General features: G+C 42.2%; 1 protein-coding gene across 1 annotated transcript; it reads left to right on the forward strand.

The window, feature by feature from the left end:
* On the forward strand, positions 1–25,820 carry eif3ea (eukaryotic translation initiation factor 3, subunit E, a). The gene is made up of 13 exons (XM_076150400.1): positions 1–148; positions 1,254–1,371; positions 1,616–1,733; positions 3,614–3,656; positions 4,682–4,786; positions 10,868–10,993; positions 11,265–11,389; positions 13,600–13,726; positions 15,131–15,232; positions 18,674–18,783; positions 23,779–23,881; positions 24,332–24,466; positions 25,632–25,820. The coding sequence occupies exons 1-13, from the start codon at positions 59–61 to the stop codon at positions 25,665–25,667; spliced, it is 1,338 nt and encodes a 445-aa protein (XP_076006515.1). The 5' UTR covers positions 1–58; the 3' UTR covers positions 25,668–25,820.
* The last annotated feature ends 621 nt before the right edge of the window (positions 25,821–26,441 follow it).

The following is a 26,441-nucleotide window of genomic DNA, read 5'->3' on the forward strand; positions in this document are numbered from 1 at the left end:
TCAGTCCTTCCCTACGCACAGCTACTGCGAGTCACTTCCTCTCTCTCTCTCGGCAAACATGGCGGAGTACGACCTCACCACCAAAATTGCTCATTTTTTAGACCGGCATCTTGTTTTCCCTCTGCTGGAGTTTCTGTCCGTGAAAGAGGTAAGGAAATATCAACATATAACGCATTTGTTACGCTTTTTTGTTACTTTTGAGGAGTTTTACATGGCTTACGAAAGGGTTTTAACGCCATGTGCTCTGTTCACGTTTGCTACAGGCTAGTAAAGTTAGCCATCATTACCGGAAGTATAACTTTTAGGGTTAAAAATAAAATAAACGACTCCCCGTTGAATAAACCATTGTTTAACTCCTAGTATAGCGATACATTAGATTGGAATTTCAACTGCCTGTGAAGTGAAAATATTCCCGAAACTCAGTATTTTACCAGTTCCTTTGGGTTTTAATTTTAAAGCGATAGACCGGAAGTGTTTATGTTGTTGTCATGTGGCTTTACAGTGTGAAACTGGCCTCGTTCGCGCTGTTTCAGATGACTACGGGAGGAGCGATTGTTTCATTCACCCGTAGTGGCAGGCTCTTGGGCGGTGCTCCCTTACACGCTATCATTCAGATGAGAACAAAGTATTGCCGCCCTGTTGGGATATACAGGGTAGTGAATCGGGCAAAATAGTGATGCTAAACCTCATGTTAGCTACTGGAAAATTAGTCTATTGCAATAAAAAAATATAGGGTTTGAGCAATATGGCAACGTGAGACATTAGGTCAAAAGGTTTTCTTAAACATTTACAGTCACAACAACTATAGAGTGCCCACAGAGTTCGAGCTCGTTTCAAAGTACCGTTGGCTAACTAGCTTATTAGCAAGCTTATCTTGCAGCTGTTTGTACATGCTGTCTTTTGACCAATCCAACAGTAAAGGGCCATTTTCTTCTTGCTAAAGTTGACGAATGGCATTCTGACACGACAAAGTTTGACAAAATTATCTTGTTAGTTTTTCATTCATAATACGAACAGAAATGGAATTTACCTCGCCCGATGTCGAGGCCCTCGTCTTCTCTGTCCCAACTTAAGAGTCGGACACAGGACTTAACTCGTTATCCACTAAACATTTGTGCCTTGCAACAATTACTACACTAAGAACAAACCGCACCAGTCTCTGTAACTGATTCGCGGGGTCACAGTTCAATATATAACATTGTACAAAAACATCCTCCTCACCACTGTTTTCTATTATAACCCCTGTTTCTTAGATCTACAATGAACACGAGCTGCTTCATGGAAAGCTGGATCTCCTCAGCGACACAAACATGGTGGACTTTGCCATGGATGTGTACAGAAGCCTCTTTCCTGATACAGAGATTCCCCACAGTAAGTATTATATTTCACCCCAAAGATGTTGTTAATTACAAACAACTTGCTCTTCCAAGACACTTCAACACCAGGTTGGGTATTAGTAGTAACTCACACAAACAAATAAATAGATATTGAATGTTAAATGTAATAAAGTGTGCTATACTACCTACTCCATTTAGATCAATTTAGTTGTTACAGTTGTCTTGAGTTGTTTAGTGTTTAATGTTATTTTAATGGCACAATGTCATTCTCGTACCAGCTCTGAAGGAGAAGAGAACTGCGGTTGTGGCTCAGCTGAAGCAGCTGCAGTCAGAGACGGAACCCATTGTGAAAATGTTTGAGGACCCCGAGACAACAAAGCAGATGCAGTCAACCAGGTGAAAAAAAAAGCACATTTAAAATCAGAACTGTCTCCTTGTTCTTGTTTCTGTGTGTGTTCCTTAATTCCCAAACTGATTTCATTTCCATTTCCAGATGAAATATGCCTTAACAGTTGTTGAGATTGTGAGGTTTATTTGGGGTTTTCTGGTTCCAGGGTTAGTAAACTCTGCAGTTTGAAATAGTAGACAGCGGGACAGCATTGCGAGGGGATTTTGTGGCTGAGGAATTCGAAATGCTGCATATCCCAGTTAGTCTTTTTTAGTGCTTTCGCTGTGCAAAGACAGCATAGACACAGGATGCTGCGGTTAACTTTATTAATGCTGTTGTGTCATCTGCCATGATTACAATAGCTTGCTTTATATTGACTTTTTAGCATTTGCTGTGTTTCTTGGCGTGAGTGTGCACAGTTAATCAAAAGCATTTTTCATCCTCATTCCCTCCAGTCTGTCTTATTATATGGTTCTGTTGGGCTTTAGACGTTTGTTTATTTAAGCCTCAGTTTTGTATGGCTAATAACTGAACTGTTATGTGAAAGTTGATGCCTGGTAATCACAGTGTGGAGTTAGCGCTTGTCTTTGTTGTTGTTAGTTGGTTGTCAGTTTTGAGTAAACAGAACTCTTCTTTTTGGATAGATATCATGGCTGTCTTTAGTTATACACAAGTTCCTTCATTCCATTGGATTTGTAAAACAATAGCAAACTTACATTGGGTCAGTGAAGGAATTCTCCTCAACCTGAAGGACAAACAGTTTAATTTAATTATTATGGCCTATCTTTTTGAATTATGCTTGACGCAGTTTGGCTTGATAAGAGGACCTGTCAGCACTGTAAAAGAGAGATGAGATGATATTTTTAATCATTCAGCCCTGTCCACTGGGCTTGATACATCCTGATTGTTTGTATACATTACGACATGATAGTGTAGCCTATTGGTCCTAGTCGTTACACTGAACATTGAGCTGATAGGGCCACATGCCATGAAAGAATTTATTTGGACAAACAACTGAATACAAAAGCCAAGTACAGTCAATCATGCTATAACCTAATCTATAAACAATCTGGCATTAATAGAGGCGCAGTGGATTACAATCAATCTTTTAAAATATTAGTATGATATATGGCCTAATTTGTTTGGATGTGTTGTAGTAATGAGAACAACTTTTAGGTTTTTAAGCCAATAAGTTGTCTGCGCCTCCTTGACTTTTTAGTGCAGAAGGTGGCAGTAATGCTGTGCAGACTTTACATGAACAGTTGCTATCTAACAGACAGCTCAGGAGCTGACTTCCATCTAAAGCACACAAGTACTTGTTTTTGTCACGGTAAAAGAGAAGATGTTCAGTGTAGTATATGCTGTTCTTTGAAATGAGCAAACACACATGCAGGCTCGTCAACCAAGAGCTGGTGAAGACTTTCCTTCATTTACGTCCATGCAGGAAACAAGCTGCCCCAGAGCAAACAAGGAGCCTGCCTCATCCAATATCAGAATAATTTGATACACATCACACACATGCATACATTCAATTATGATGTGAGCTTACCTTGCAACACATATAGTTTGACTGTGGTGTTTATGTATACATACCAAGAATTTGCAGTCACAGTTCATGTTGCGAAAGGCAGTTGGGACAGAACTGTTTAGAAATCCCATTTTAATTCATTTTATTCATCATGGGGAGCACATGTTTCTAGTAGCCAAACCAAACATAATAAACAGCCTATCACACTGTTTAAAAAAATGAAATGGTTGATTTATGTACAGCCCTTGATCTAGACCAGAAGTTGTAAAATACACCTGAACCTCCAAACACCAGGATGTCTGCCAAAGAGTGACTCATGTTCAATGACCTCTAACTAAAAGAACTGTCTTTCTTTTTCAGGGACGGACGGATGCTTTTTGACTATTTGGCAGAGAAACATAACGTAAGTTGGCTTGGTTTGCTGACATCTCACTTCTTTGCTGGTTTCCCATGACTCTTCTGTGAACCCATGGTGTTTTAGGGGTGAAGTGGGAGGAGCGGCCCGAGCAGGGAAATACAGAATTACTTCCCAAAACCCTTAACTCATTTTCGGGGTTTGTATGGCTTGCACAATTTCTGCGGACATTTACATTCTGTGGTGACTTGTTAAGAATAAACGGAGAAGCTCGGCACTCGTGGAAAGAGCCGCAAGAATGCCGGAGGTTCTATATTTGCCATGATGTTTGGCTTCTTGCTGTCCTCTCCATCGGTCCCCTCCCACTCCGGTATCCCGCTGACCTGCATGCTGTCCTCAGTGCACCTCCACACAGCCAAGGCCCAGGGCCCCTTTGCCTGCTGTGTGAAAGGCATGGGTGGTCAAGAGCATTGTAACGGCTATAGTGAATCTCAGTGACTGGCCTCAGTACACAGTGACGTCAGCGCACACACCCCTGATATACTAGACAAACAGAGGGCCATTTAAATATGGAAAGACTTGTAGACCTGAAATGATAGCCCGATATATATTTACACATGTCTAATTTAGTTCACATGACCACTTCCTGGCATATTTGTTGACACAACATTCAAAATCCTGAACTTAACAAAAATGTGAGTTATGGTTCATATATAGTAGCTTTTGGAAATACAGACTAGCGTTTCCTCTGTGGTCATGGTGTGACACATCAGCAGGGAAAGTATCATTATCAGTGGCGAAAAGGTCCATTTCACTCTGTTAGTGTCATGATTTCAATGTAATCATATTCATTATTCTAGTCTAGATATTTCAGAAGTAGGGGTTTTATTGGGATTGTACTTTAAACATTGTAAGCCCAACTGGAAACATAACATTGATCCAAACAGCAGCAGATATGGAGCAAAACTGGAACGATTCCTCCAGACACTACAGCTGCATGAAATTACAGACAGAGCACACAGAACTGTATGAACTGAATCCAAATATTTAATACTCGAATATTTCTCTTGAAGTTTCGGCAGGAGTACTTGGACACGCTGTACAAACACGCCAAGTTCCAGTACGAGTGTGGAAACTACTCTGGTGCTGCGGAGTATCTCTACTTCTTCAGAGTCTTGGTAAGTGAACCGCTTTTATCACACATGCGTTAAAAATGTTTTACCATCAATAGACACATTTGATGATGGGTCACAGGTCTTATGTCATGGGTAACAGTCGTAGCAATAAATGTACACTTAAATACCAAATATAACAGTTGCTGTAGTATTTTACTATTTTTATTTATATACTGGTTATTGCATTTTGTACCGCATTAAAATTAAATATCACAGTATGTTTTCCTGATTGCTTTAATCCCTCAAAAGGCCAATGCTTGCTCAGGAGAGGAAAAGAACACTTAGAAGTAATTGAATGTGAAAAGCTTACGTCATTCCCTATTCAATTCCCCGCACGTCTTCTGTATTAGGAGGAGACTGCTGCTCTAGGACTTGAGTAGGATCTTTTACTGGGCCAAGTGATCAGTTGCGGACTGCATAATCTGTCTGTAGTCTCCTCATGAGGCGAGCCTCAGCAGACGGCTTATTGATTTGAGTGCTGCGGCCAGATAGTCCCTTGTCACGACTTCTGGGCTCATGGTGTGCTTAAGTTATGCAAAACATCCATAGTTTTCCCTCAAGAGGGCTATACACAGTGCAACTTCTCAGCATTATTTAAAAGTGAAACTGTTCGAAGAAGTTGTATGGTTTCAAGTTGTGAAGCATGTGTGGATGTTGAAGGGCAACCAGAAATGGATTTAGTAGAGGCTATTTTCATTAAGCTTCACTCTCCCTGTGGTACTGTCAATTTCTCAATTAAAAGGAATGAGTGAGTAAGAGAAAGATATACAATGCAGAAAGCTAGGGTAAATAATTTTCAAAATAAATGTTTACAAAGTCAGATAATACCATAAGAGGTTTTGTGGAGGACGGTAATTGCATATCACAGAGTACTGGCAGTCTTTTTGTTACACATGCACACACTTTATTTCCTACATAAACAAAAAAACTTGTTGCCTCGGCTCTGGTGTTTGTGGCTTCTCTCCTACGGCTCTGAGCAAAGAGTGAAAGATGAACAAGGCAGTGAAGGGGTGACGTGCTGCAGCACTGTGAGGACAAGTGTTAAAGGGTGTATTTCTATGCAGTAACAAGTGTGAGACCACCTTGCAGATGATTTTGACAAAAAAGCTGTGGTCAAGCAACGTTTTGGTTGCCAACATGTGCAGTGTGAGGGGCTATTCAGAAACAGAACAAAAGCAAGTACTATGTGAGATTTGATGGCAACACTTGTAACAATGTAATGATTGCCATATAGAAAAATACCAGATTTATACTAAGTGAACTTATAATTACTGAAAAATTGTTAAATATACATACAGCTAAGTTTGTACATCATTCACATGTTGAAATGTAGTTTCCTTGCTAAATAAATGCAGAGACCGGTAGATCTGTACTCTGCTAAACAATTGGCCTCTGACATTGTCTCTGTTGTAGTGAATGAGCCCAGTATGTAAAGCAGTTCAGTCATCTACCAGGCAAAAAATGCTTGATTGGTAGATCATGTAAGCCGTTTTCCTAGTCTGAATGTACCTTGAAGGCCAGGGGTAGGGTTTCATGTCTTTTAGTGACCCTTCTACCTCCCATAATGAATATTCCCTTGCTCTATATCACAGCTTGCAGGTACCCTCGTCTTGACATATTTTATGCCTTGATGTGGATTAAAACCAAATAGTCAGCATAAATGTAGCTCACTTTTATTCCTTTGGCATCAAGTGCTAGCAAGTTCGGTTCAAGTGAATGTCCTGTAATGATCAATGGAACCAGTCTGCATAGTCGGTGGTTTCCAAGTGTCACTCACTTGTCCTCTTGTTTTTGTTTGTCTTTGGTTTAGTATTTAGCTTTGCGGTAAAGCAAGGACTCATGCCAAAGCCAGTCCTGAAAGAATGGGCAAGAATAAAATCAACATTTTGTCTACTCATTAGAGTGAAAAACATTAAGACCATCTTTTGTTCTCATTGTAATTGGCATTTGATACTCTGCTGCTTTGCCTCTCGTCTTTCGAATCATCAGTGACTCTGGCTAGTCATGCACTTTGACCATGCTGCAGTGTCCCCTACTGCTGTACTTGGCAGAGGCTCTGAGTGATGATGAACTCTGTTCCCTACAAACCACTCTCTTAACCCAAAGCAGTTGGGTACTTCAGTGATGGGCTGTCTCACTGACTCTACGCCCATCTACAGAAGGGCAAGTTGCATCTCAGACGAGATGATGGGTAATTCACCCAAGCTTTCCACTTCCACTAAAAGGAAAAGTCTTCAAACGCTTATGATGGATATACCCCCACTCTTCCAACAACAGTTGTTTATGGCTTTGCAACTCAGCCTCAATAAACCAAAATTGCTTTAATTGAGGTATGTTGTTCTAAGTCCAGCATACATTTTTTTTCTTTTTACCCCCAAATCATTAGACCCCTCATTTTAAGTTCCAACCAGATCAGGCTCTGTAACTAGATATCTGTTGCTTACTCCTGACAATGCGAGAGGATTTTTTTTTTTAAAAAAGGGGGAGAGGTAGAAATGGATTTCATTAGTGAGAAGTCTATATGCTGGCCTCCCCTTCCTCTCTTTTCAGCATTCATGGACCTCCCATCTTCACAGGGCCCTTGTCTCCCTCCCCCTTCTGGGAGAGGTGAGGCTCCATAAAGTCATTTAACGTGGGAAACCCAGTCAATTAAACGAAGGAAGCCAGCCTTGCAAAATCCATGCCTCAGGTCCTGTTACAGTGTGGCCTAGCCCAAAAAGAGCAACTTATTCATATCATCACTTAATGCAGGGATTGAATGTTGAGAATAAAGATTGAGTATCCCGACGGATCCCCAGCACAGTAAATTTATTGTTGCTGGTCAGTGAGTGAAAATGTGCCCATTTCGCAAACCAATGGAAACTTAAGGTAACTGTCGGAAAAACCCAGGTATTGAAACTTTTCTAGCGTGGCCACTAGTGAAAGCCAGACAGTGTGTGCATAGAAAGCTGCCATAATGACCTGGAGGTCAGCCAAACGTAGCAGGCAGGGACTTCCAAGAGAGGGGAAAAAAATAACAAAAACAAAACAAAACACTTCAACAGAAGAAACGCAGACCTTTAGACCGGCAGTGCAGCCAATTTTTCTCTCCCTCTTCCAATACTGGTGTTTTTTTGTCACTTCTGTACCTCAAAAGTCATTCACAGTGGACCAAAGAAATGTGATCAAAGAAGCTCTGCTCCTCTAACAGGATAGCTGTACATGCCCTCTTACTTGTTTGTCCCTTGGGGGAATACCGCAAGAGATATTCCAAATATTTCCTCCCACCTGCCGCCCTCTCATATAGCAGTTTGTCAGACTGTTATCAGAGTGTTTTGGCAAGCTAAAAAAAACTTTTATATTGGAATAATCGTACCAATTTGTGGGGTTCCAGCGGAAACCTGCTCTTTTTTTAGCGTTTCCTCTACTTGTGCATCTGTGGTGTCTCACAGTCCACTTCAGCGGCTGTCCAACAGCGTACGGGGGTGTGTGGTTAGCATCTAGGTTTCTCCGGCTGCTCAGCAGACACCCACCCCTACTTCCTGCTTGACTCATGTCACTGCGTCTGGCGTTTTTGGTGTTAGCCTGAACTACTGTGGTACAGAGTTTCCCATGAGCCTTACGATGTAGTTTAGTGTCCACTACAGGGCGATTTCAGTGTTTAGGTTCAGAGGCATTCCCAACCTGTGTTTCATTACCTGGTTTCTTTTGTTTGTTTTAGCCTGTTCTGGAAATAAGAAACAGTAGCCTGCAACATATTTGAGAGTGATTATCCTCACAAAGGTGTGTCTTGTTAGCATCAGGTCGTGTTTCAGCCTAATTACGCTGCGATGAGGACTTTGTTGTCCATAGATTTCCGAAAGGTAATAGATGGAAATTATCATAGTTATCATTAACAAGATATGCCTGCAGAGAATATTTACAAAACAAACCTTTGTGGAAACTGTAATAGCCTTAGCTATGTGCCTAAGACACTAAAAGTCATTTTTAAGTGCCTGACATGAGCTTAATGCCTGTTGTGCAGGACCTGTTATTGCCATCATCAACAACTCCAGAGGCACCTGCTGTTTGGAGGTTTTGAATCAGATTTTGACTTTATATCAACTGAACAGAATCAGGAATAGCATAGATTGTTGCTTGGTAACCAAAGTTCACAGAATTGTTCCCCCAGCCAGAACTAGCAGCAGCAGTGTTATACCTTAGCATGGACTCCACAGGGTATTCACAAGGGATTTGTGCTGGGGTCCCACACTCCTCTGTGGGAGGCAGTGGCTCAGTGGGTAGTGCTTCCGCTTGGGAACCGGAGGGTCGCTGGTTCGAGCCCCTGCCGAGGTGCCCCTGAGCAAGGCACCGAACCCTCAATTGCTCCCCCCTCTGCGAAGGGTGGTAATGTAATGTAAGTCGCTTTGGATAAAAGCGTCTGCCAAATGATCGTAATGTAATGTAATGGGTCATTGCAGAGTCAAAAAATGCCCCCTGCCACCCCTTTCTGAGATGGTAGTTGTGTCTGCCCTCCCTCTCCATGCCGCTCGGATTGATTGTTGTTCTTTAAGATTGCTGGTCTACGGTATAAGGTTGCCTTTTTGTTAAGGTGTGGAATCTAGAGAGACGTTTCCGTGGGAAGATAAGCATCAGAATCCAGCCTTGTTAGTCTATCTTTAACTAAAAACTTTGAATTTTCACTTACTTTTAGACCCTCAGCATTACTAATTTTGTGAAATAAGAAGACTTTGATTAAACCAACTGTATGTTGCATACGCTGTCCTCTACATGTTGTTATTTGTTGTAAAACCAGGCTAACAGTAAATCCATTACCCCATGTAATAAAAGGGAATTTTAGGATAGTGCATTAAAAATAAACAAAAAACATAGTAACAATGGAAGTAACAACAGATTTTTATTGAAATAAATAAAGTAGTAATCCTTGCTAATCTCCCTGCCATCTTGTGAGCCTTTCATATTCCTGCTTTTGTTACTCGGAAAATGTTTTCAGCTAAAACATCTACCACGCTTGCAGAAACGGGAACACGCTCATAACTCATAACTGTTACTAGCGCTCTTGTATTAAAGCCTGTAGCTGGTGTGTTGATTGATGGTGTGCCGACATCAAAGCGCACAAACTATCTTTGTCCCACTGCGCTGTTTGTTGTTTTTGTCTTGTTTTATTTTTGTTTAGTTTCGGCTTGGGCGCCAAAGACCAGAAACGCATTTTTTGTTAATTAAAAAAAAATTTAACGTGTGTTTTCACGTTCGTTTGGCCTGGGCACTGTGCAAAAACGCTTAGGCGCTGCCCTTAAACCGTATAATGGTAGGGAAAACCCTGGGATAGATTTGGCCATTGCTGTGGTGTGGTATGGCAGTGTCAAAGATAGACTGACCTTTGGCTTTGTAACCCTTTTTCAGTAACATCTGAACTCTGCAACTTTACAAAAAGTGTTAGTGACCCCAGCAGTAGGGTGACCTGGCAAGAACTGGGTTCAATGAAAGTTTCCACCCTTAAATTCAGTTTAAAATATTCAGGTGGCATTTTGTAATGTTTGCTGCAAACTGTCCTCCATAACAGCTTATAATGCAGGCTAGGAATATGAAGACATTTTCCATCATTATATTTGAAGACCATCAGCAGTTCTCAAGTTAACTAAACTAGACTGGAACCAAATGTTAAGCACTTGCAAATTGTTTAAACAGCATAATGACACACATGCTTCAAATATGCCTTCACTTAATGTGGTAATCTGCAGTAATGACACAGTACGGCCATCTGCAATGCAGCGGTCATAGTATCTCAAAGTGCAGCAAATTTGGTTTTTATAAAAATCTAAACAGTCTTTCATGATCCATTTCTCTTTTTCTGTCAAGATCCATTCTTGTAGGATGACATAATTTAGTTAATTTATCTAGTATAAGTGACAGAAATTGTCCCAAGGGCAGCAGTGCCACTGTATAACCACCAATTGATGCAGATGTTATTGAACACTTCACCAACCTGTATAAGAGCCCTTTTTTGCCAGATTACTTGGAAGACCAAATTCTGACAGTGTTTCCACATATGGAGCAATGTGTGATTCAGGTTTTAACTTGTGTGCCATGTTTTTTGTTCCTGAGGTCCCCTCTACTGACAGGAATGCCTTGAACTCTCTGTGGGGAAAGCTGGCCTCCGAGATCCTGATGCAGAACTGGGAAGCCGCCATGGAGGATCTCACTCGCCTGAGGGAGACTGTCGATAACAACGTAAATGCTCCACTTCTCAAAATTTGATACCCCACTTAAATTCTCTTGTATTGACCACATCACCTTTCAGCACAGCACTATTGTGGCTTTGTTTTTCCATGCACACACTCACCTAACAACTTAACAACTTGGATTTGAGTTTTAGCCGCTCCTATTTAACCGTCTCAAAGCACTGAACAATCATGGCGCAACCATTTGAAATTATCCCTGGTTCGCCCTTCCTTTCTTCGACTTGTCTACATTTCAACCTTTCTGTGTTTGTCCTGTTCAGTCGGTCAGCTCCCCTCTCCAGTCCCTCCAGCAGAGGACATGGCTCATTCACTGGTCACTGTTTGTGTTCTTCAACCACCCCAAGGGCAGAGACAATATCATTGACCTCTTTCTGTATCAGCCCCAGTAAGTATGATTTTTGACGGTATTATATTGTTTAATGTCTTGCGAGTATGTGTGAAGATAACATTTATTTCCACAAAGTTTAAATAATCCACAAGAAAAGGCACAGAAAGCTGCAGTGCCTCAGCTGACCCTGAGCGTTTGGGCTCTTGTTGGCCCAGGAAGGCTTACACAAATGGGCATAGTGGTTAAGCTGGAAAAAAACCCCACGTCCACAGAGATTTGAAGGAAATGTTAGTCATTTTATAGCACTAACCTGATTTAGAGAAAACCATTTGCATTAATAACACATTTTTTGGGGGGTTGGGCTTCTTCATGAACCCTGCTGGTATTTTTAAAGTGGTTTCAGCCCTCTGTGTGTTCGTGTGGTCTGTTTACTCTCCAAGTGGAGAACGAGGCCATGTGTATCGCAGATCGGAAACTTTATACACTGCGTTAAAATTTGCACACCCCACCTATTTTGATGTTTTTGCTCCCTCCCCCTGTTCTGATTGCAGGCTTGTGTAATTGTACAGATGATTGGACTCCACAGACAGTATGACAGGCCACCACAACACAGCACACTGAAATGTCTGGTTCCCAGAGTTTCACTCAGTTTTTAATTTTATTGTGGATGATTAAGGAGGCCTGCCCAATAATTACTCATGAAAAGCTCACCCAACCATCTCTGTGGACAAACTGAGGTAGTTTTGTGTGCTTTGCAGTTTCACAGTCTAGGAAACCTCATGTTTTCCCCACTGAGGCTTGGCTTGGCTTTTGTACCCCGTCTTTTGACCAGTACTTCCTTTGGTTTAAGTCAGTGACCAGTGGTTGGCCTTCAGCTCCACATCTGACCTCCCTAACCCCTGCAGTCAGCAGATGTTGCCCAGAGCCTTGCTGTGTACTGTTGACAGACTGCACTGATTCCAAGTGAAATTATCTAATATCAAATTCTAATGCAGGTGCACACTGGACCATTGATACTGCCAAAAGCTGTTAATTGATATTCAGTATCACTTCCTAAGTAATTCGGCAATATTTTCTTCTTCATGAGCTCTCGAATGACACTTGTTTCCCTCTTGCCCGTTGATGGTCTCCCAAGGCCCCAGTTCTCGTCTTCGCCGCATTTCTGTTTCGTGATGAAAAATTTAAATGAAAACAATTCAACGGAGGAAATATAAACTCATATTTAGTTTCTTGGCTGCATGCCTAAGTAGCATCTTCAGAAAACCAGTGCAGCAATGTTGTTACCCTAAACTGAAAAATGACACGAGTCCCCAAGGTATGGTTGGGTGAAACCCCCCACAGACATGGAACAGTGACTCATGCAGGATTGTTTTGCTATAGGAGTCCCCCCAGAGAGCGAGTAGGTGTAAGTTAATCAGGAACACAGCGTTGAGGTTTTCCCCGGGAGTCAAGAAACTACAAAGGGATGGAGAAAGAGAGCTCCTTTAAAACCATGCTGATGATGGCTTTGCTAAGCAGCCCACTGCTGTTTTTAGATTCAACATCACAACTACCACAGGTCCCTTGTCCCTTTAATCGCTTCAGCTAATTAAACTGGCGGCACTCTTTCTCTTAACATTTGTTGCGCTGGCCTAAGATATAAGAGACCTGAAGCGGCCCACTCCCTGTGGCAAAGCAAACTCCATTTCCTCTTTAACATTCAATTTGGTCAGTGGGATTGGAGGGGATGGGTGAAGTTCAACGATGCGCGTTCGGGTAAGAATTTGGAATCCTTATACAGTTAATGCCGATTGATTGCACATCTTGACAAGGAAGGCGTTGTAAATGAGTGTGCAGACCTTCCATGTTCTTTTTGCTGAACACTCTCCAAGAGTTGGCGTGGGATTAGAACCAGCCTTTAACAGCGCCCTGTCTCTTGTGCTCAGCCCTTAGCCAGTTGACCTGTGGTTGAAACATCAGTCCCTGATGGATTGGGTTTCAGCTACTGGGCAGGTCCCTGCTCACTGATCTGTATCTGCTTGCCAGGGTTTTCTTTTCCTCCTCCCTCTTATAGGACGCTAATGAAAGAGACGGCTTAAAGCTAGGACCCATGTCTAGCGGAGGGTCCTGTTAGGATATTTATCTGTTTAGCTGAAAAGGCTATTTCTTTATTCTAAATGCCAGGAGCCCAATAAGCAGCCAAAATGTTATATTGTGTGTCGCTGTAAAGACCATGTCTTTGCTTACATTGGTCTGATAGTGATGATGACCTTTTTTTGTCATTCCAGATACCTTAATGCCATCCAGACAATGTGCCCTCACATCTTGCGCTACCTAACCACTGCGGTCATCACAAACAAAGATGTCCGTAAGCGCCGGCAGGTTCTGAAAGATTTGGTGAAGGTCATACAACAGGTAACAAACTTTTCTTTTTTACATCATCTTGTGTCTTAACACTTGCAAAGTTCACCCACAGCTGCCAGGTTGTTGGTTTTAGGCCTAAAGACACAAATGGGTATTGGCGACTATGTTGCTGACTAGACCTACACAATATGCTATGTTGATGGGAAGCCTGCATCCACATTGCATTTTATGAACATGCAGTTTTCACATAGCAAACGTCTAAGATGGGTCTCTTTTACTCTACAGTATATTTCTGTTGGATTTCCTCCTGGCAGTGTTTCATATCACAACAGGCCAGTTAAAGCCGTTCTCGCTTATGCTGTTGGGAATTCCTTATGCCACTATAGCTAGTGACGCAAGTTGCAGGTCACGTGTAGGCGCCTCAGAACGGTGCATTAATGGCAAAATGAAAAAGGCAAGTAGTGTAGCCGCAGCCGATCGAATCTACCTGTCTGTTCCACTTCTGACCTTCTGAATCTCTTTCAAGTTGATGCTGACTTTCTCAGAGTGAGCTCGAACATAACTGACAAGCAAGCAAACCACACAGCTCAGCATTACGCTGACATCCTCTGATATGAGCTTCAATTGGGCAGGACATGACATTTTACTGGATGACAGCTGAAGTGAACGTGTCAATTTATTCAAATGATTGATTTTGATATTATATTTTTTTCTACGGCACTTTTTTGTCATTTATTAGTTTTATTCGTTTATCAATTCATTATTTTGTCAGATTGATTTTAAGAGGTTAAGTGTAATTTTGTTGACATGCCATCTTCGTTTTAATATTAGCTAACAAAAACTTATTGTCGTGACTTTCAAAATGAACGCTGCTTCTGATTGTCCAACATATCCAAAACACCTTTAGTATTGCAATGGGAGTTGTTTTTTCCCCCAATGTCGTGCAGGCCTATAACTGAGCATGTAAACCCAATAGCATTGCTAACAGTTCCTTTCTGAAGCAGGGGTTGCATATTAGTGTTTGAGCCCAAGCAGGGGAAAGCTTGAACCCATTATTTCTGATGAATGGTACTGCACTGACTGATTGTAGTGTAGTGAAGTGTACCAGTGCCCTCTCCACCAATGACAGTCGCTTCTTCAAAGATCAATGGCTCTGAAATCCAAATAAGCACCATCTCAGTGGGTTCTGCGTAATCACTAAAATGTGTGCGCTCTCCTCTATAGCCTTAGTTCTCTTTCTTTAAGCATGGTTAGGAACTTTTGCAGCACCTTAAATATTAGGTTTTCTTAGCTGTGATGATGCTCAGAAGTTTGTGTTTTGGGTGACATAATATTAGCCTTTACTTCACAACTCAACTAAATTAGGATTCATTATATTTGAAATGTGATCTCAACAAGAATTTGCCAGCTTGTAGAAATACTATTATTTAACCAGTGTTCATTGTTTTCCCCTAGGAATCCTACACCTACAAAGATCCAATCACCGAGTTTGTGGAGTGCCTGTATGTCAACTTCGACTTTGACAGTGCTCAGAGGAAACTCAGGGAGTGTGAGTCGGTGAGTAAGCACCCTAAGATCGTCACCAACACCATGACTCATTTCACCTTTCCCCTCCCAAAATGTGAGAAGCCATCAGTCCTGGCTCATCGTCACCTCTCTGTGAGGATATTGTGATCCACTGAAGACTTTTGATCTGTTGGTCACGCTAGAACTTTCACATGGATCATAGTCTGATTCACTCTGACCTTCTACTTGTTCACAAACCGCTTGCTCACTTTTCTTATTTGTAGGAGTTCTGCATTGGCCCAACACAGACAATGGTAGTCTATGCTTTATATCACATTGGCAAATACAGAGGTCCTATTGGCCATCATATGACTCACAGATTCAATCAGATTTTATTATGACCCGTAATCGTCCCATCAGAGTAGTAGTTAACAGTAAAAGCTTTATAAGCAGAAGTCTATGCAGAGGCGTGTAGACGTTCATTTCAGAGAGAGATTCGTCATAAAAGAGCCATTTAAAGCATTTATTTCCATTTTGGTTTGTAATGGCTCAATGGTTTATACCATAACAATTCTAATTGCAGTCCCTGATGTAAGAATGGAATATGAGTAAACTGCAAAAGCCATTTTTGCATGTTGACTACAAAGGTGAACAGAGCTATGGAATAAAAGAAGCACATTTAATTTGTTTTTATTTATTATTCCATGAATGTTTTCACTAATATTATGGAAAAACCTTTTATGTGATTTTCGCTCGGGACACCTAGCACAATGAACCAACCCTTAAAAGATACTTTGTTAATCATCATGTAAAGGTCCTTCATGAAGCATTAAAACAGTGCTGATATATTGGTAATATCCACGGAAAAGTAGGGGTCAGTGAGTTGGTCCTGGCTGTTTTGTCATAATATACTGAAGAATCAACTAGCACTTACCACTAGGGGGGCAAGAAGAGAAGAAGACAGGTTTGTCTTCCATAGCATAGCTGCACTATATCTGTACCATCGCACAACAAAACAAAAACTACACTAAATATTATTGTGGGGTGGTGTGGTAGTAACTTTGTGATGCTGTTGAAGCAGCATGCCTGTGATACACTGTCACCAATCTTTTAACATTATAAGCTTGACTAATGTAGTTTTTATTGCAAGGCTACCTTGTTGGATTGTATTACACTTTACAAGGATTCTTATTATTGTGACCAGCCCATGCTTGTCATAGCTGTGAAAAAATTAAGATCATCATTCATTCATGGCAAATTATATGCTGCGATGATGGACTATGCCCAGGAGGTCCTAGTTTAGACACTATGAGGGGGGACCAGTCAGATTCATGGGACCCAATCAAAGGACAGTAATTAGATTTAGAGGGAGAACAGGTGTCCCGACTGGTGCTGTGCCCTATGTATATTTTGTGTAACGTGATCTTTTAGTTCTTTCTTTGCGTACTCACTGTAATTTAGTTTTCCCAAATGACTTGATAATTTGGACCTGCAGAGGAATAAGAGGCTAAACTTGGGGTTATTTGGCCCCTTTTTCATCTTTTGCCTCTTGACGATAAACGTCCAAAATGAAAAACATGTGGTCTGATCAAATGGCTCTTTCACAGGGGTAAATGTTTATAAATCATGTCAGCGGTTGACATAAGGTTCCATTCTGTCCTAACCCATTTTTAAGCTAATATATAGAGTCTGCGACTTTCCAAATCACCATTAAATAAATGAGGAAGTGGGAACCAAAGTCATTTGCACAGATTTGTTTTTACTTCGTTACACCCTCACAGAATCTGTCTATGGTCAGGAGGAATTTAATACATGGTCTCAGAGAAAATGAGATTTTTCCTGTGCAAAAGCCTCCTGGGTCTATGTCCAAATGATGACAGTTACTATCAACAATATTAGAGCAGTATCCTATTTCAGCTAAAACATGACACACTCCCTCAATCACCAACCTTGTTAAAAACCTGCACACGCACTTTTCAAGGGTTGGGTTGGTCTTGACCTTGCGTCACAGGGTTTTGTTAAAAGAGGCTCGGCTGTGGTTGAAACAGATGCTCAATTTCAGCTATGACTTATTCCGAGTGCTTTTAACACTGATAAAACTGAGAGGTGCCTGTTCTGAGGACAGAGCATGCCCAGTACACAAGACACCCTCTGTCTTCCTTGTTCAGTGTACAAGCAGGTCTTGATTGGTGGACTGTTAAAAAAAATCTGCTGTTTATGCATAACCTGTGACGCAAAACATGTTCTCAGATTGGACCGATGTGAAGTCCTCAATGGAAGGTGTTCCATCTATCCACACGGCAGCCTTGAGACGGCACATTATTTGAGAGTGGGTGTTTCATTGACTGGAGTAATTGCCAAGGTAAATAGATACCCCATTGGGATGGGCTCTCATCTTGACGAGCATTTGTAATGCATCAATTTTGAGCCGTTGAGGAGACTGGCACCCATCAATTTACTGATTGCTGTAATAGCAAGATATGGGTATTGTTTTCAGCTTCCCTGTCTGCAGTTCACTGCACCCTTTACAATGGTTTGAGCCAAATGCTGAGTGAAGCTTGGTTGAATTTGTACAGTTTGGGTGTGCACGCTTTTGATTTCTTTTTTTTTTTTGTTCTTACCACTCCACCTAATCTAGAATCGATGTCAGATGTTCTATGCAGGCTGGTCAAAGAATGAAAAGTATATGCCTACCTATAGCAGACTCAGCCCTCTCATTCTTTAAAAGGCTTTTGGAACCCCTTTCAGAATTTGTTTAGCTTTGTGGTCAGAATCCCAGGTGACAGCAATTAGGGCACTTTCAACTGTTCAAAGTTTATCAGCTTAGATAAGCGTTGTCTTAGTTGAAATGTGCGTTGCCTGATAGCGCCATGTAATTGGGATTTATTCAACCAGAACTTTATGCAGATAGCAACTTTCCAAGCTTTCGGAAACAAAGAGCTGATAATTCTTGGAAAGAATTTGAAGATGGAGGCCTACGATGTGAAAAGGTTCTCAGCGGATAAGTGAAACGCATGAAGTACTGAGAACTGTGAGCGTGTCAGTGGTATCACTGGATCATGAATGTTTACTGTAAAAAAAGAATTTGTCCACGCAACACTGTAAAACCTGCTAGTAGTGGATGATTGTAGCTGTGAAAAGGCGTGATCATTTGTCCTACGAGTCCCAATGCAGGTTAATAAATGAGAAACAGGAGGGTTGTTTCAGTGATGGGTGCTGTTTCTGCAACAGTGTCTCGTGGTTGTCTGAGAATTAAAACATTTGTGGTTAATTTGGGGCGCTATGCAATGCCCGGGGTTACTAATTTAAGGCTTTTGCCAGAATAAGACTTGAAATTGTAATTTGGCTGGAATCGTTCTCCTTGAAGTAGAAGAGGCAAAAACTGAGGACTGTTATACTGTTCAGTCAGAATGCTGCGCCTTGAGTGTAATGAAAATTGTTCTTTGTCAAGTAAACTCACTATTGCTGTTTAACCTGTCTGCTGTCTCTTAGGTTCTTGTGAACGACTTCTTCCTGGTTGCTTGCTTGGAGGACTTTATCGAGAATGCTCGCCTCTTCATCTTTGAGACCTTCTGCAGGATTCACCAGTGCATCAGCATCAGGTCAGTAACCTAATACAATCCAGACAAGATAAAGGGGATGTCAGATAAAACAAAACCTCTCAATGGCATTGTAACATGACAGCAGAGCTGCTGTCAAACCTGACCATTATGTGCAGCAGAACCCAGAAGGACATCCTTAAAGACTAACAGGAAGGAATATCTGCTATCAATAGACTTTGTTAGAGACCATATGCAGGAAGTAAGAACATTGGCTTTGCGATTAGTGGAATGTTCCATACAGATAAGTGTTTATTGCTACCTCCTCACACATGCATACACATCCATGCTGACCCCACACATCTTGGAGATTTAGCACAGGGACGCTTAACTGCTTCCAGGTCTCCAACCAATTGTACTGTTCCACTAAACTTTTAAGACCACCTGCCCGAGACCAATTGGTGGGCAGGTCTCTTACAGGAAGAGGTCAGGGTTTTGACAGCTATAGAAGTTTCCAGCTGCGCTGATGGACAGGAAGATTTCAGCTACGTTTCTCCGGATTAAAGGGGGTCACTGGGTTCCGACTTTCTCTGTTGACCCACAGGTCAAAATACAGTTTCTTATACAGAAATTAAATTGACTTTGGATGCAGAACCGAAACTGAGAAACGCAATGCTAATTAATTAGTATTACCACAGTTTAACAAGACCACCGTAGTTGTTTGTTACTATGACAAACTACCACTTTTCATCAATTTTAGCAAATTTTACCTTCTGTCTGAAATCTGATATTAATAGCTACCATATTATTTGGTCTTCTTTTTGTTGTGACCAGCTCATTACTTTTCCCAGCTCTTTGAAAAATCATAATCATTCTTTATATATATAATGATTATACGGCCCCTCAAGCACATCACGGATATTCCGAATTAAGGAAGGTCTGCATTTATAATATGCTTTCATGAACACATAATGCTCAATAAGAGGGAATGAATTACTTCTGTTGACAGGAAAATGATTGCATTGACTGTTATATAGAGCCATGGAGGTCTGTAGTCAAGGTTGAACCATGGAACATGATCAGGCCCTGTCGAAATCTCCAGTTGCAGATTGTCTGGAATTGATTAGGAGTCCTGGTTCTTTTTTGGCAGACTTGCTGCAATTGGATCCATTTACTTGTTAAGGACCACAAAGGTTAGTGGTAACACTGAAAGAGGAAGTAGAATGGTGATTTTTCTACTTTTCACCTTTTTTCACTGTGTTTGGGTCTTTGTTTTTGAGGTTTCCAAAGCAGGAACACGCATTTAGAGACGGTGTCAGGGATTTCCATGTTTATTTTTGGTGGTGTTATGACATTGGACAGAACGTGTCTATTTTTGAAAGACGCCCCAAATTCCAAGTCATTAGTCCTCTGTCCAGAAGCATTCTGCACCCAGGCATGGACTCAAATGAATTTGATGGCCGCTTTTAATGGGGACATTTTTACAGCTGTTGGTCATGATGGTTTCACAGATGTTTAGCTTTCCTTTTGCCCACGGCTTGGGACACAAAAGTAGGCTAGAACTTGGCATAATTGAGTTTTTTATGCTGTGGAAGCTTATGTAAAATGTTCTATCGGCAGCTTAAATGTTTGTCACATGCTTTGTTTGATTAACAAGGTTATTAGTCTTAGTTCCTCAATGGCAAGTTACTGCATTGACCTCAAATGTACACTTGTCTTTTGATATTTTAGTGTTTGAGACATCATCATTTGGAATCTATTTGTACACAACAGCTCACTGGTATTTGGAAGGAGTGCGTTGTGTATTTGGATGTAGCATGGAAGATCTTTCCACCTCACAATTGAGTCATTAGAAAGACCACACTATCATTTCGGTTTCCCTGAAAAAAAAATCAATTTTACCTCAAGCCGAAAGCGAGGCTGTTCCAAATGGCTCGGGAGTCTCCAAATGCCATCATATGTTAGTGTTTAACAATGCGTTCATTTTAGCCCAGCCATGTTAACAATAGGGCTACCTTTGAGAAGGAGCTCCCATTCTCCTCTCTCCCCTAACCCAGTTAGACCCCCACGCCTGACCCGTCTCTTCAAGTGTGAGGTCGGTATTGAGAGACGCTGGAGTCCCCTAGCCTGAAGTCGAAAGCGCAGGAGCCAGAGTGAGTAAGGGGTCGAAATGAAAGTGATCCCCTCTCCCCCAAGGAACAGCATCATGGCTGTGTAAAATAAAACCAGGCATGGAGGTTGTCTGCTTGGCTTAAGGGCCAAAGGATGTCAATAGTGTAGGTTGTGTAAGTCCAGCCCTCTCTCTCTCATATCTTGCCCTCTTTTCTTCCTCTTCATGCTCTCTTCCTCTCAAAGGTCTTCACAGGGGTAGCTGTTGAAGACCTCTGTCAGGGAGACAATGAGATAAAGGAACCCCTCTATGATATACAAATGTTCTTCCTGGGAGGAAAACACTGCCAGACCTTCCTTCATAAATTAGATTACAGGACTTTGGCTGGTACAGGCCAGGGCCCTGGGCCTTTTGGGGCACTTTGTTCCTGTGTTATGCAGGAGAGATCACATTTAGAGAGGTTAGGGGTTAGCCCAACTCCCCAGTGAGGAAACTGGATCGTGTTTGTTTTGATCATCATATCTGACCTGGACTTGACTGACATGTGCCCCCACTTTACTGAATTGCCAAACACAACACCCTGTACCCCTGTGCAGCAATCACTTAATCACACGGGTAAAATCTGAACCAATAACAACAGTTACTTGAATTTACCTTTTGATTTCTTGATTGTATGGTAACGTGTCTAAGGGCTTTTCTGAATGGCAGGCCTGGATGTGATTGAGACGAGCTCTTACCAGCTGTTACATATTGCTCTCCTATATTTGTGCATTTCACTGGCACAAGGTACAGACGGACAACATAACAAGAACACCTGAGCATTATAGTGTTTAAATGTACAGTTCTGCAATAGATGGTAACCATATGAGAAAGGTGTTGATGTGACAGGTGTGTATGCAATCATGTTTTGGTCATTATGTGTTTATTTTTTCCAAGTAAAAATCCCTATTTTAGTAGTTGTGTATATGAACTTATATGAGCCTATACCTCAGTGCACCATTTGCTTTCCATTAGCAGCATTTATCCTGCGGAATAAGTGTCGCCTTGTTCTTGAGCAAACGTTGCCCAGCATCTTTGGTGTGAATCGTGTCACCCTGTGATTGCTGACATGTGTTGGCCATCAAAACGTAAACTTGCGTCATTAGACAGCTGACACTTTCCATACTTGTTAGGTCCCCAATAATGATCCATAAGAGCAATTTCATTGTCATGCGTCATTTTGCACAGGTTTTGACGACCCAAAGTGTAATCAGCTGTAAGACAGAGCCGGTGGGCGGGGGAGGCGGTTTGTTGGTATGAGTGACAGGTTGATCAGTCTCCCGGAATGCTTCTCCCCCTCCTCTGGACTGCCGAGATACTCATTAACTAACCCACAGCTTGTGTTTTTCTGTTGTGCTATTCCCCTCCTCCATCACTTGGTTGTGTTGAAAGTGCAGAGAGATGTGCAGAGTCATTAGAAGACCAAATCTTATGTTGCTCATTTGCTGACGTAATACCTTTATTTGTTGTTAATGTGTCCTAATGCCTTATCCAGACGCTGACATCATTCGAGTTCCCCTCTTCATGTGGTTTTTGTCACCATTGGACAAAAGCTTTCTGGGGTTAGAAATCTGTGTTTGTGAACCTTGAAGTGAACATGATTGCAAATGAGAATTTTCAACCAGAAAAATGTCTTAAATAAGTAAGAGTCTGGGAGTCGCAGTTAAAATCATCAACGGTTGTAGTGGGATGTGTGTTTGCAGCACCATAGCGTGAGAAGTGGTTTGGTCTGGACAGATTTGGGCTTACTCACCGGTCTGCTCCACTGAAGGAGACTCACAAAATGTGATGAATGGACCAGGAAGTGATAATTAGTGGGCTAAATAGTTTTTATGTATCCCTTATAACTCCTATTATTTTGTACAAACACACCTTTATTCATTGACAAATTAGGACCCATTTGTATAAAGTATGTGTGTTAAGTTATTTGGGGAGCAGGGGGTCTTGCTTTTGGGATGTGAAGTAAGGTTGCTATAATAATTGTGGGCAGCGCACAGAGGGATATTTATTGGGGCCCTTATATGAAACGGTGGGTGTGTAGGGCGGTGGGGGTCAGACAAGAGGAAGGGGCCAGGAAGCGTGGGGGAAGGGGGTTTAGATGGGGGGTATCAAGGGGTCTAGTTATTTTGAAACCCACAAGGGAAGCCAGCTGCACTGAGGAAAGCTTTGGATCAAAGAATACCAGCCACCCTCAGAGTTCCCTCCCTGTGCTGTGACACATCCATGTCCCGCTGTATCAAAGCAGAGCAGACCGCTCCCCTACCTGGCTTCCATTTTAAGGGACAGTCGCTACTTGGACCAGTATGTGATGGCTTTAGTAAGCAGGTGGGAGAGAGTTGTGTCACTTATTCCTGGCTTTGATCTGCCTCTGTCCTGGACGCACAGGGAGCAAAGCTTTCAAACCAGAGGTAGCCCTCCAACGTCTAATTGAGTCTCACAAGTCTGTAAATCAAGTTCCCCTTGACTGAAGCGCCTTTAAAACTCTTGTCTTGTGGAATTTAGGTGCGTGCTTACTGTTATACACCTTTAAGCCTAAAGCATAATGTGTTCACTGCTCATTTGGCATCTAATTTGCAACATCCATCATACTGTAACATAGCATAAAGGAGTTGTTGGGTTTGTATTTTGTAACATACTTTCATGTCTACATCACCAGTTTAAGGATCAGACCTGTAGACTTTTTCTTTTAAGCGTGTCTTAATCGACCAGCTCCAACTGATAACTGATGACTCTAACTCATAATGTGTGACTGTATGAATCAAATGTTTTGTCATTTTCCCTGTCGATCCTTGGGTTGTGCATCTACACCGCAATGTTGGAGGAATCCGCCCAGCATTAGGCCACCCTCACTGCCCTTTGTTGCCTTTCAAACAGGTTAAAGCCCAATTTTCTGTCCGTCTCCTTAACAGTATGCTGGCAGACAAACTGAACATGACGCCCGAGGAGGCTGAGAGATGGATCGTCAACCTTATCCGCAACGCCAGGCTGGATGCCAAGATAGACTCCAAATTGGTAAAATGTTCTCTCTGCTTCACAAGTCAATCTTCTTATTCCTTAATAGCAAGCTCTGTGTGTGTGTGGTCGGGCAATAGGCAGCCCTTTTTAGATCCACTCTATGTGTGTCTTTAGAAAGGATAAAGATGCATATTTTGTGTTCTGTGTGTACTTTCTAATAGATGGGTAGATTGTAAGGACATTTGAACCATAATATCTCATCCTCGTTAGCTCCCCTTTGTGAGGCTCCATGTTGAACTCGCATGCTTTGACATTCACATCACAGCAGCTCTCTGTAATCAGCAAATCATACCCCAGTCCCCTGGAATGACATAGAATTACCTACCTGTACCTAGATGTGAATGCGACTTCTGTGTGTGCCGCTTAGTCTTTGTAGAATGGTGTCTGCGAAACTCAAAGTGATTGGCTTATCGGTTGTTTGTTGTCCACCGTCTTTCCTTTTCTCAGGGTCACGTGGTGATGGGGAACAACGCTGTCTCACCCTACCAGCAGGTGATCGAGAAGACCAAGAGCCTCTCTTTCCGCAGCCAAATGTTGACCATGAACATTGAGAAGAAGCAGGCCCAAAACAACAGGAACGAGGTAAATAATAGGCATATTGACACAGCCGTCGCACACATAAAACTCCACTCCTCGCTCATCACTGGAGGCGACCATCCTTCCTTCACCCGATCGGCCCGCTTGAAGGTTAAAGTGAACCCAGAGTAGTTCAAAGCATCTCCAATGATCAACTCAGAAGAACAAGGCTAAAGAATGTTGTTGAACAACCATCAACAAAGCTCTCTTTACACGAAATAAGCCAGTAAGAGCAAGTTTAACAGAGGTAACGCTTTCATCCCTCCATTTCTCTTCAAAGGCCTAATGACAAGGTAGATTCCAAACAGCCATAAAACGAGGCCCGGGCTCAGTGACTCAGCTCGGCAACGTAAATAAGGTGGACCCTCACACTAGCTTTTGGTGAACATTACTCAAAGCCGGGAGTTCCCTGCACTTAGGAGCTGTTGCAGATGTCTGGCCTAAGGTCCAGTCATCCCATATAAGTGTGTTTTTGATGTTGACCTTGTGCATTTTGAGCGGTATGCGGACTGTTCCAACTACCGCAACTACCCAGAATGTCATAATCGCACATATACATATCCTCTGACCCCGCCACGCAGCTCCCCATTCCTTGAAGTCAGGTATATCTTTCAAAAGCAGATTGACGCGTCAGGTCCCCTTGCCCGACACGCGACGGCACCAAGGCCACGGAGTTGCAACAGACGCGTTAAATGTTCACTTTTTAACCAAGCGGCTCTCGAGTCGGTCTGCTCAATTACCCTCCTTCCCTATTGTTTGAATGTGTGCGCCTGCCTTAACCCTGTCCTGTTAAAAACAAAAAAGGCAAAGGTCGCCCTCATTAAGGGGTTTTTGTAATTAGACAAAAGAGGCTGCAAACAACTCACAGAGCGCCATTACATCCTGCTGTCCTCAAGGCTACAAATCACTTGCATATAGAGAGCATTTACTGCCTCCCATCTGGGCAAGGCTGCAAAAGGTCCCTGTCAGCTCTCACAGCCACCCAGCGCTTACCAACAGAACACACACATTATACACACCGAGAAGGGGAAAACGTCAGCACTTAACTGCTTGCACATGTATGATCCCCCCCTTTCCCACAATCGCCGACAAAATTTCGGTTTCATCACCCCCGCGGTTCTACAAAGAGTCCAGTCTAATGTTTTCTTCACCTTTTCTTTTTTTCTTGCAGACACCCAACTGGGCAGGTCAAGAAGCCGGCTTTTAGCAAGACAAAGAAGATGGATAGATTTTGTACCATTTTTCTATGCATCATGCTCATTGTGCTGAATCCTTTTCCTCCCTTATTCCTCAAGGAGCCCAGTATTTTTTGCACTTGGTTCAACTCATCACCAATTCAATAAAATGACCTACAAAACCATTTTCACCCATGATTGCCTTATTTCTGGACATTACGAACAGCGGTCGCGGTCAGAGTGGTCAGACTTTTTTTTGTATTGGTAATACTTGATGAAGTTTTAATGCGTGCATTGAGTCACTGAGTGGGACAGTTAAGACTGCTGTGTGTGTGTGATGCGGCTCACGTATGCGCAGTAATGATGAATGGCTGTTTAGTCTGTTGGTTTTATAGTGTTTTAGTGGTTCGCTTCACCGTGGCAGGCAGTCCTGCTGAGTGGGATGTCAGCTGAAGCCGGCAAACAGAGGTGATGTACAGTTACCAGTGGTCATACTCTCTGCCAGTCATCCTCCTCATCTGAGGACATGAGGGAGCCATAAAGAACCATTAGCCAGACGGACACAATCTCTTTAATGTCCCATCCACCCCCCTCTTTTCTCTGCTTTCGACCTCCTCATAACTCAGTCCTCTCCCTCCGTCTCCTTTCTTTCCTTCTTTAAAGCAGCTGCTCACAATATAGTCTTCCATTTGTACAGATGTACTAATTACTCTCTGTGTAACTTCTACTCAACATGGGATTTATGTGGAAGTACGTCTGTTACTTAAGCCCAAATTGAAACCAAAACGACCTCTAAACGAGGCTTT

The sequence above is a fragment of the Genypterus blacodes genome, unplaced genomic scaffold (assembly GCF_046128005.1).
Source record: "Genypterus blacodes isolate CSIRO-AG114 ecotype Tasmania unplaced genomic scaffold, CSIRO-AGI_Gbla_v1 ptg000052l_1, whole genome shotgun sequence".
Classification (NCBI taxonomy): Eukaryota; Metazoa; Chordata; class Actinopteri; order Ophidiiformes; family Ophidiidae; genus Genypterus; species Genypterus blacodes.

Excerpts from the sequence above, each read along its gene's own strand:
- eif3ea (XM_076150400.1), top strand. The coding sequence starts at position 59 with ATGGCGGAGTACGACCTCACCACCAAAATTGCTCATTTTTTAGACCGG. Across the intron at positions 149-1,253 it reads AGTTTCTGTCCGTGAAAGAG|ATCTACAATGAACACGAGCT; the intron begins GTAAGGAAATAT and ends CCTGTTTCTTAG. Across the intron at positions 11,390-13,599 it reads CTCTTTCTGTATCAGCCCCA|ATACCTTAATGCCATCCAGA; the intron begins GTAAGTATGATT and ends TTGTCATTCCAG.